The following is an 11,438-nucleotide window of genomic DNA, read 5'->3' on the forward strand; positions in this document are numbered from 1 at the left end:
GGTTAGAGACGGATTTGAGACGAAAGTAGGGAGTCTCTATAGAGGGCGTCTCAAAAAAATTCGAGACGGTATTCTTGCAAATCCATTATAAATTTGAGATGGAATTTTTGAAACTCCATATATAATTCCATCTCAATATTAATTTAGAGACGAAATTTTAGTAATCCGTCTCAATTTTGAGACGCTTATTGTATCCGTCTCAAAATCCATCTTTAATTGATGCATAATTTTGTTGTGGGTGGGCTAGAAAATGGGTCTAAAAATATTCTCAAACCCCGCAATTTTTTCTGTCGGGCTCAAGATAAATAGGTTTAGAGCATGTTTAACAAAGAGGAGGTTACATTCCTCTTATTTCTTATCTCTCTTCTTCTCTTTTGACACATCACACTCTCTTTCCTCCCACTATCTCTTTCCTCTTCCTCTTCCTCTCTCTTCAATTTGTCCCACTACTAAGAGTATCCTTTCTCTTCATACATATACCCCACAACATATTCTATTACATTTAATGATTTAATTTTCAATATGTCAACTTATTAAAATTAGAGATAATTTAAATTATTTTAAAATTATTTAAATCAAATTATGATAATTATTCAATATTTATACAGAAATTTAAATATTAATGATAATTGAAATAAATTCATTAGTAAATAAAATGACTATCATACATATAATAAATAATTAAATATGATAATAGATATACCTTACGATAAAAATAAAGTGTATAGTATGAAAATAGGTAAAAATTAGGTTCATTTTATAGATAATTTTTTTATATGGTCGTTGGTGTTCTTTTAAAAAAAAAAATGTTTTCGTTTTAATTTTATTACCTAACCATTAGAAACATGGATAAAAGCCACTATTGATGTGACAAGTGGTGAAATTTAACTTGTCAAAGATTCCTCTTGGGCACATGAGCTATCCTCGCTAGACACATGCATCCGATCATAACTTACCGTTGTTCTAGTCAATTTTGCCTTAATTAAATTTATGAAAGGTATAGTAGTTGTTTTAACAATATGATATAAGAAAGACAGTCAAAACCAACTTCGCCTTACAAAAATCAATGTACTTCATGCATGTGTATAGCTCCTCATAATTAAGTGTGTCACAATTGTATGTTACAGTGTTACACATATATACCAAATATTAACCTTCGCTCGAAAATAATAGTCACATACAGTCTATTGTACCTCGTACTATTTAAACTTCAAACTAAGTACAATATACATTATACTTTGTCCTTTGATAAATGAGAATGAGGAGGTTGTCCCATAGCAACACCAGTTTGTCCATAATTAGCAGCATTATTATTACCATAACCAGCTTGGTAATTATCATTGTTGTTTCTGTTACGAGTAGCACAAACCCGGAAACTGTACGCGAAGAGACCCGAAACAATGCTGAATATGCACCAAACTGCATCCCCTAAAAACAAATTCTCCTTGCCAATGTAGCAAATGCCACCCTCTAAAATGCTACTGTCAATATTGTTTTCAGAATGATTTTGTACTAGATATTTGCGGTTGTTTAGCATTGCAGTATAAATCAATCCTATGAATGCTATGACAAAGGCAAACCTGCATAATTAGTTAAAAGTAACGGTTCAGTAATTTGAATATATACACAAATATTTGTAACAATGTAATCTAGCATACACGTCACGTACCCTATGTCCCTATGCTTAATTTGTTCAATGAGTGTATTATACTATACTCTATGCTTTATTGATCACTTAAAATAAGAGTTGGGCGCGCATCGGCCGTGTCGGTAGACGGGCTACCCGAGATCAGCACAAAGGTGACCCAACACGTCATGGGCCCATTGTAAGCCCAACATGGTATGACTGACATGTAGAGCTGGCAAAATCTGACGCGACATGATAACACGACATGAACCGGACACGAAAAAACTAGGTTCGTCTCAAGGTTTACGACCCGTTTAATTAAACGGATCAACACGACACGAAACGTTTAATTAAATGGGTCAGGTTAGTGTTGAGAAACACGAAACTGACACAACTTAAACCGATTAAGAAAAATTAACCAATAATTTAATGTATTCGGTTACAAACCTTATAATAAAGCCAACTTTATCGAACAAACACGACACGAACTAGACAAAAAAAAAACCGGTTAGTGTCAAGATAGTATGACACACGATTAGTTAAACGGGTCAACATGACACGACATGTTTATTAAATGGGTCGGATTAGTGTTGAGACTTTTACAACCCGCTTAGACACGACACGAACACGAACATGACCCAACACGACACGTTTTCCAGCTCTACCGACATGTTGATGGGCCTTGCATGAATATCATTCTTGAAATTTGTAACGAGCCCGTCACAGCATGACGGGCCGGCCCACACCACCTAGGTAGTATTTTATAGTGTGTACAAGATGTTTCCATAATATTTTAAAACAAATGGAGAGAGAATTGGGACAAAAACTAATGTATAAAATAGTAACATACCAGGAGAAAATGAAGAGGATAATTGAGATAATAGCACCACACTTTGAAGAACAGCGTATTCCACAACAGCAAAAGCATCTCATACCAACACTAATTGTTATTTGCTCAATAAGAAGAACTAATGCAGCAATTATGCCTATGGCAAACGCTGGACTGCTTGGATACCTGCATACCCCGTTAACGTTGGAAACGTCTCCAACCTGCTCGATCACGAAAACAACCGAGTTAAAAAGTGGTTATTTGATTGACATACAAATACACGTTTGTCAAGTGTGTGTTTACTCAAAATTTATCATGTATGACATATTTGGAGTCACCGTTAGTTTGCAGTTTTTGGCTAAGATAAAACACATGTTACATAATACATGCCTTTAAGCTGCTAAGAGCAGACATGAGTACATGACACATGACTCACCTAGCTTTAAGATCAAACATGTTATTTTGTAGCATTGAAGTGGGTTAGTCTTAACAAAATTTTAAATCGAGTCTTGAAAAACTAAGACTCAATATTATTTGAGATGTTTTAAATGAGTTTGAGGGATGAAGAGCTAAATTTAAAAGAGTCTGAAGAAGACTTAATAAAATTTAATTAATTAAATACTAATGAAAATATAATATGACATACTACCTCCGTTTCATAAAGTTCTTTACAGTTACTATTTGCACGGACTCCAATGCAATATTTAACTACTAATATATCCAATTTCGTACGTGGAAAAATTATAAAAAGTTGATATTCTGAAAATACATACTGAGAACAATCTAACAAGATCTTACATGTAACGTTTTGATGTATATAATAGTGAGAATTTACGGTCAAAGTTTTCATGTTGTGGACACGTATTCCAAAGCGTAAAGAACTTTCAGAAACGGAGGAAGTATGAAAAAAGTTTTAAAGTAAGACCCCTGGTGTTGCTCTAATAGTGGGTTACAAAGGAAAATGGTTGATCATAAATAACTAGGCTTTTCTCGTGGGCCCGCCCACTAGCATCTACGCTTAAGCTCAATAGTCAATGCTCGCAAATTTTTGGCTATACCCGGGTACAGCCAAAGCTGGCTGTACCTCCATCCAAAACGATGTTGTTTTGTGTTGTTTAAAATGAACATTAATATACTGGTACAAAAATGAACATTTACTATTTCGGAAATGAACATTTATTTATTTATTTGGAATGAACATTTTCTATTTTGGAAATGAACATTTATTTATTTATTTGGAAATAAACTACAAAAATGAACATTTACTATTTCGGAAATGAACATTTATTTATTTATTTGGAATGAACATTTACTATTTTGGAAATGAACATTTATTTATTTATTTAGAAATAAACAATATAGGCGCTTGTAAAAACATAAAAGACCAATGAAGTGAACAATTTCATTATGAATTTTAAAGCCAACATGAAAGAACAAACAATACAACAAGAAAGAACAAACAATAAAGCAGATAATTATTATGAACAAACAAATAAACAAGAAAGAACAAATAATTAAACAAAGAAGAACAAACAATATAAAAAAGAACATAAAATTCCAGAAAAAAGAACAAACAATACAACAATTATGAACAATTTTATGACGAATTTTAAAGCCAATATGAAATAACAAACCGTACAACAATTATGAACAATTTTATGACGAATTTTAAAGACAATATGAAAGAACAAACAATACAACCATAAGTTTGATGAATGAATTTAAAAAACAACAAGAAAGAACAAACAGTACAACAAGAAAGAACAAACAGTACAACAAGAAAGAACAAACAATACAAAAAGAAAGAATAAAAGATTAATGAAGAGTCTAATTATGAACATTAACCATATGATTATTATAAACAAACAAATAAACAAGAAAGAACAAACAATATAAAAAAGAACATAAAATTCCAGAAGAAAGAACAAAAAATACAACAATTATGAAAATTTGATGATGAATTTAAAAAACAATATGACAGAACAAATAGTACAACAAGAATGAACAAACAGTACAACAAGAAAGAACAAACAGTACAATAAGAATGAACAAACAGTACAATAAAAAAGAACAAACAGTCGACAAGAATGAACAAACAATATGAGCGCGTCGTTTTTGGGGGTACAGCCAGAGCTGGCTGTACCCGGGTACAGCAGTTAGCGATTGGTCAATGCTGAATACCAAAATAAATTAGCGCTGTTGACTATCCGTTGGGCCTTAATCCTAACTTCCTAACTGCTTTTGGGCTTTTGGTGCCAAGACTAATTGTGTATTAGTCATACTAGAGGGGATTTATCAGTAAATTTATTGTCTAGAGGTTAAAATTGAAGTTCTGTGTACAATGTTATAAGTTTATTGATAATGGGGCTGAACTCAATAAGAATGACATTGTATTCGAATCTCACAACAATAATTGGTAAGAGACTGAAATCTATCCACTCAAAATTTGCCGCGAATCCGAATCAGCTCTAAGGCTCCGTTTGGTAGGGCGTAAAACGTTTTCATGGAAAACGATTTTCCCCTTTTTAATCATTTTACGTTGTTTGGTTGGGTAAGGGATGTAAAATAATTTTCCATTACTCTCTCAAATATGGAAAACTCTTTTCCATTTGAAAGGGAGGGAAACCACTTTTCCTTCTTTCCTCCTTACCTCCCTCTCCTTTCTTCCCCTCAATCTTCACCATTTTCTCCCATTTTCCTTTAAGTTACCAAACAAAGGAAAACTAGTTTGGAATTGTGTTTTCCCTTGAAAACTATTTTCCTTGGAAAATCATTTTACAATGAAAATGTTTTACGCCTTACCAAACGCCTTACCAAACGGAGCCTAAAGATGAACCGGGTGTTAACTCACACACGCAAAACAAAACAAAACAAAACAAAACAAAAATTCCTCCCTCCAGTCATGAGTCATCAACCGGGAGCGATAAGTATTTGACTTTCTATGAGGCACAAAATTAGTGACGTAAAAATAGATTGGATCTCTCGTATTCTCTACCATAGGTTCATTTCCAAAACATTAAATAGCTAACTAGTTTGATTTTCGAGCCACCCCTGGTATAATATGACCGATAGGACTCGACCTCCCCCAGCAACTTCATTAACTATATATTCCCTCTGTCCCTTAATACTCGCACCGCTTTGACTTTTTGCATTATTCACCTAATTTACTTTGACCCAATTTTATTTATAGTATATGAAAATAAATGTTATTATATAATATATTGTTGGCTTCATCTTAATATATATTTTCAAAATATTAATATTTTATAAATTTTTATAATATGTAGTTAAAGATATTGGTGGTCAAAGTTTTGCATTGGCAAACGTGTCCAGTCGAAACGGTGCGAGTATTAAGGGACGGAGGGAGTATATGTCCCAATTAGATACTCCCTCCGTCCCGGAATACTTGACCTATTTTCCTTATCGGGTCGTCCCTTAATACTTGACCTGTTTTCCTTATCGGGCCGTCCCTTAATACTTGACCTGTTTCTAAAAATGGAAATATTCTAACAATATTATATTATATCTCACTCCACCCCTATTAACCCACCTACCCCCTACTCCATACAAAAAATAATTAAAAATTCAACCCTTACTCTCCCCCAACCCCCACCCCTTTACACATTTCCCACTAACTACATTAAAATAATACCCCACTATCAACTACTACCTATTAAATTAAATAAGTCAATTCAAGTCCCTTAAATTCTATGCCGGTCAAACCGGGTCGAGTATTCCGGGACGGAGGGAGTACGAGTATACGACTTTATGTAAAATACCTTATACCTGAGTATACATAGTACAAAATCCAAATATAATCATACATGAAAAATATCCTAATTGATGGCTTGGTTCTTTCACTTAGTAAAATAAATCAAAGAATAATTACTTAATTCCGAATTAGCTTTTTTAATCAAATAAAAACGAGTAACAAAAAAATTAAAAAGAAAATAATTACCTTAATCCTTTTGGAATAAGCAATAAAACTAAGACCAATTGCGAGTAGACCAAGAACAAGGGCAACAATAGGTAGCAAAACACCATTTCTTCGGGCCATTGTTTTGGACTCTTTTCGTTTTTTCTCTCTCTAAAATATTTGGTTGAATTATTTTGGAGTTTGAAATTGATTTAGAATTGAGTTTTATCAGTTTGAATTTGATAAATATCTAAACCAGCCGAGTGAGCCGACATATCATTGCTAATTGTAGACGTCAATATAGAAGTGTCAAGACAAATCAGTGCATGTGTCAACTTGGCTAGAAAAAGATAGTCTATATAATTCTATATGTAGTGTGCGTTGGACTTGGTCGTCACCTGGACATCAACGTCTATCCTCTCCGATTTTCCGTGTGCCGTTCATAAACGCGTTTATTTTGACGTTAGAGTTGGACACGGGTCGGGTTGTATAGACTCACATGTTTATAACAGACTAAGAAAAATCCGTGTTAGACTTGTGTTTCTCTTTCATAAAATATGAATGAGGGTTATGCGGTTTGTCTCAGCGTGTCGTGTCAGACCGAGTCATGTCGTGCTAGAAGATATTTTTTGGTCAATTACATGCGGCAAATTTGCCAAATACAACTTAATAAAGTTCTCTATTTGCCAATTACAACCTCAAATTTCTAATTTTTCCAATTACAACCTTAAACTTGTACATGTCTTTTAAATTACAACCCGAAACCATTTTCCGGCAAAAATCACCGGAAAATGATGTCATTACGTTATTAAAAAAAATTATGAAGTACACAAAAAAAAAAATCGATTTTTTTTTTTTTTTTGGTTTTAACTCTTATTTATCGATTTAATTTTTTTTATATAAAATATGTAACTATTTTTTTAATAACATTATGACATCATCTTCCGGTGATTTTTGCCGGAAAATAATTTCGGGTTGTAATTTAAAAAGGATGTATAAATTTAAGGTTGTAATTGGCAAAAATAGACATTTAAGGTTGTAATTGGCAAATAGAAAACTTTACTAGGTTGTATTTGACAAATTTTCCATTACATGCTTAAAAGAATGTACCGTTGTGCGGGCCAAAGCGTGCCAAATTTCTCAAAGGGTATCCATGCATGACCCATGAGTATGACCCATCATTGTGCCTCGTGTGCCATGGTTTACAATGGGCTTGGGCAACCCGCGCGCTGGTACGCCACACACTACAAGAATTTGTATCTTTAACGACAACCTAATTACGACGGGTCAAAAATCCCGTCGCTAAAGCCTTTTGCGACGGGGCTAACAACCAAACAATGACGGGAATAACCGTCGCAAATGTCTTTTACGACGGGTTTACGACGGATTTACGACGGGATTTCTATTAACGACGGCCCCCTTTTATGACGGGTTCGCGACAGGAAATCCCGTCGTTAATCAACGATTATTGGCCTTTCGCGACGGGATTTCCCGTCGTTAATAGTACAATTTCTTGTAGTGACATGCCAAACTTTAATTGGCATAAACTTAACTCGTAGGCTATGTTTGTAACACTAATTGAAAGAGTTGAAATTGATAAAGGATATCAATTTCTCAAAGGATATCCATGCATGACCCATGACCCATCATTGTGCCTCGCGTAGTCGCGTACCATCGTTTATAATGGGCTTGTGCAGCCCGCATGCTGGTCCGACCCATCACTTCACCCATGCCTAACTTTACTTAGACACAAACTCAACTCATAGGATATGTTTTGTAACACTAATTGATAAAGTTGAAATTGATGGATTATCTAAATAATGCTTGAAGTAATATCCCAATTTAAGTCCATTTCGAAACCTCATATTATAGTGAAGGTCCTTACTAAAACCCAGTGGCGAAGCTATGTGGGGGTTTAGGTAGGCCATGTCCCCCTTAATATTCTAGAAATATAAAATAAAAGTTGCACTCCCTTGGCTGAGTTGGTATTTGGTGTTAGCTGCCAAAATTCTAGTTGTGTGTTCGAATCCTATAGCTAGCATTTTTTATTTTTTAAATCTATTGTTCTTTGTTTACGAAACCCATTACGAACTTAAATTCATTACATTAAACATAACAATACTTAGCCGGTGTCACTTAAAACTTCTTTGTTTATGGTGTCCAAGTATTTTAGTGTTTATATCTTCAAATATTAAGAATTTTCGGTCAATTTTATATTTTACTGTAATAAACAACAAAAAAAAAAAGTTGAATTGATTATTGAAATTGCAGTATTCTATTTTAGGGAATCAGACAGGTAATACTATACAAAATTTCGGCCCCCCTTATACAAAAGATCTGGCTTCGCCACTGCTAAAACCTCTCTGGTTATTTAAACGAATTGAAAGATATTTGTCCTAAACGAACTAAGAATACGTCTGATAGCCGCCTTAAGATCCTATGCGTACGTTAAGCATCTGTTACCATTCTTAACACCTTCACAAGTCACAAGTCATACCAACATAATCCGTTAACCCTATTGATAGTCAACATACGAATTATATAACCAATTAATATTTAACCTTGTTACCTACTAACATATGAAAACAACTTAATTTTTGTCTCGTTATATAGTTGTCTGAATTCGAACCATGATCTTGAGTATGAGTGTTGACTAACGATACTCAAATCCACATTTGGATATGTAGATAGTGGTTGACACGGTGGTAGTGGGCGTGAGTAAAAAGTCAGGGTATGCTGAATCAGAATTGTAATCTGTTAATTAGAAACATAAGGTTTCGGGTTTAGGTTTTGGATCGCAATTTCCCCTGTAAACATCGATTCCAATATCAAATATAAAATTTGAAACCGGAACCAAATAAAAATGCCACATAAGCTCAAAACGTAAAACAGTTTAAGCTCATTTTCGGAAAATAAAGTACAAAATTACAATTCAAGCCCGATATATAAAACATCAAAGCCCAAACCACAAAATAGATTCTTTTTAATAAAGTGACAATAATTTATTTAAATAATTAAAATGACAGGATACCCTGAAACGGAACCTGTTACAATAGATTATGTTTCCGATTTTCATGAACTTATTGCCGCATGTTCCGCTTCCTGGAATTTAACTCGCTCGTTGGGCTCACACCCTAGGTGTTAGTGCTAATTATGTGATGATTAACAGTTGTGAAGTACTGGTAGGTTGCTGGTTTGGTATTATTAGCACATGGTTTAACAATATAATTGTATTCTTGAACTACCTTTAAACTTATTTTATTACATGGTTTTGGTATAAGCACATTGTTTAATTATAAAGCACTTTAATTTGAACGCTCAACTACATGCAAATGAAAGGAGTATTATTGTTTTGGTATTTTTATAGCCAATTAGCTACATTACACTCCATTACACATTGGCATAACATAAAAAAAAAATTACAACTATTCACATATTAAATTCTTCAATTAAAGTTAATACCATTACTCACTTACAAGCAACTAAACAAAAAATTACAAGAATCCTTAAGACCACACCAAACTCCAAGAGGGCAAAATAAAAAAATTAATTAAACCTCTAACTAAAAAGAATCGATCTTGCAATGTACAACCAATACTTGTTTATGCAACGTACGTAACCAACATACGTTCATATAATCAACATTGTTCCTTTGGTTAGACCTTGCTCGTATGAGGTTGACCCATAGCAACACCTTGCTCATACGAACGAGCATATTCGGCTTGATCACTAGTGTCTCGGCTATCGGTACTACACGCCCAAAACCCGTATGAGATTAGACCTAACACGGTTGTAATTACACACCAAATCGCGGCTCCTAAGAATAAATTCTCCTTGCCAATGAAACAACCACCACCATTGTTATGAGAATGATTTTTTACTAGGAATTTGTGGTTGTTGACGACCGCTGTATATATTAGTCCCATGAACGATATAACAAATGCAAACCTGCATTATTATTATAAAATGTGACTATTAATTCTGAACGGAAAAGAATAAATATAATGATAGATAACTGCTAAATGTATAAATTATTTATGTCGTAATAAAATAAAATAATATTATTAGATTGTAATTAATATATGTACTTACCAGGAAAGAATGAAGAATATCATTGAGATAATAGCAGTAATTTTTTTAGTAAAATGTACTTTACGACTACAAAAGCATCTCATCCCAACACAAATTGTAACTTGCTCAGCCAGAAGAGCTATTGCAGCAATTAAACCATAATACCAGGCTGAACTGCTTGGATATGTACAACTCCCACTAAAGCTATACACTTCATAAGTCTGCAAAAAAAAAAAAAAAAAAAAATTGGGTTAATTATAGTGGTCGTTTGGTTAACAGAAAAACACAAGATCGACAAAATTTAAAATATTTTTACGCACCTTGACTCTCTTTGAGTAAGCTGTAAAACTTAGAGCAACTGCAAGTATACCGTGAATAAGAGCTTTTAAAGGTATCCAGTAATTAATTTTCCCAGCCATATTTTTTATCTTTCAATTATGGACAATTGGACACCCTTAGCTTTCTCTCTCAAATTTTTTTTTTAGAATGATATTGGATTAGATGGTATGGAATTGAATTGATTGTGAAATGAGATTAGGTTTAATGTATATTTATAGTAGTATAGCTAACGTTATTATTCTATTTTAGGAAGACTAGCCGACACATTGTTTTGAGACGACAAAATAGAACGTCGTCCAATACTCCGATGGCGTTATTAAGGAAAAAGTCAAGAAATTATAAAATAATGGCAAAGCTAATCAATGGAGCTGTCAACTTGGGTAGAAAATGTGTGTATAAATTAAGATTTTAAGTATAGTTTAATGTGACAATGGACCTCGATAATGATTAATGTCTATCCTATTCGATTCTCTTACTTTGCGTGTCCTGCTCATTAATTAGCTACTTAGCGACTAATGTACGAGGAGGCTTCATACTTTATACGACTAGAGATGGCCGTGGGCCGGGTCCGATTGGGCTTCGGGCCGAGCCCAAGGGCCGTGGGCCTAACAGGGCCGGGCCCACCAAGGCCGACAATATTTTGTGCCGATTTGGGC

The 11,438-nt window shown here is 33.9% G+C and overlaps 2 protein-coding genes across 2 annotated transcripts; both read right to left on the minus strand.

Annotated features, from left to right (window-relative positions):
* Positions 1 to 1,054: 1,054 nt before the first annotated feature.
* On the minus strand, positions 1,055 to 6,676 carry LOC110783134 (protein VASCULATURE COMPLEXITY AND CONNECTIVITY). The gene is made up of 3 exons (XM_021987437.2): positions 6,415 to 6,676; positions 2,478 to 2,677; positions 1,055 to 1,580 (listed from the first exon to the last, which is right to left on the minus strand). Exons 1-3 carry the CDS (start codon positions 6,511 to 6,513, stop codon positions 1,232 to 1,234), a joined length of 648 nt encoding a protein of 215 aa, XP_021843129.2. The 5' UTR covers positions 6,514 to 6,676; the 3' UTR covers positions 1,055 to 1,231.
* Positions 6,677 to 9,821: 3,145 nt separating this feature from the next.
* LOC110783031 (uncharacterized) lies at positions 9,822 to 10,971 on the minus strand. Its single transcript, XM_021987327.2, has 3 exons — positions 10,764 to 10,971; positions 10,465 to 10,664; positions 9,822 to 10,320 (listed from the first exon to the last, which is right to left on the minus strand). The coding sequence occupies exons 1-3, from the start codon at positions 10,860 to 10,862 to the stop codon at positions 10,029 to 10,031; spliced, it is 591 nt and encodes a 196-aa protein (XP_021843019.1). The 5' UTR covers positions 10,863 to 10,971; the 3' UTR covers positions 9,822 to 10,028.
* Positions 10,972 to 11,438: the final 467 nt, after the last annotated feature.

The sequence above is a fragment of the Spinacia oleracea genome, chromosome 3, assembly GCF_020520425.1.
Source record: "Spinacia oleracea cultivar Varoflay chromosome 3, BTI_SOV_V1, whole genome shotgun sequence".
Taxonomy (NCBI): Eukaryota; Viridiplantae; Streptophyta; class Magnoliopsida; order Caryophyllales; family Amaranthaceae; genus Spinacia; species Spinacia oleracea.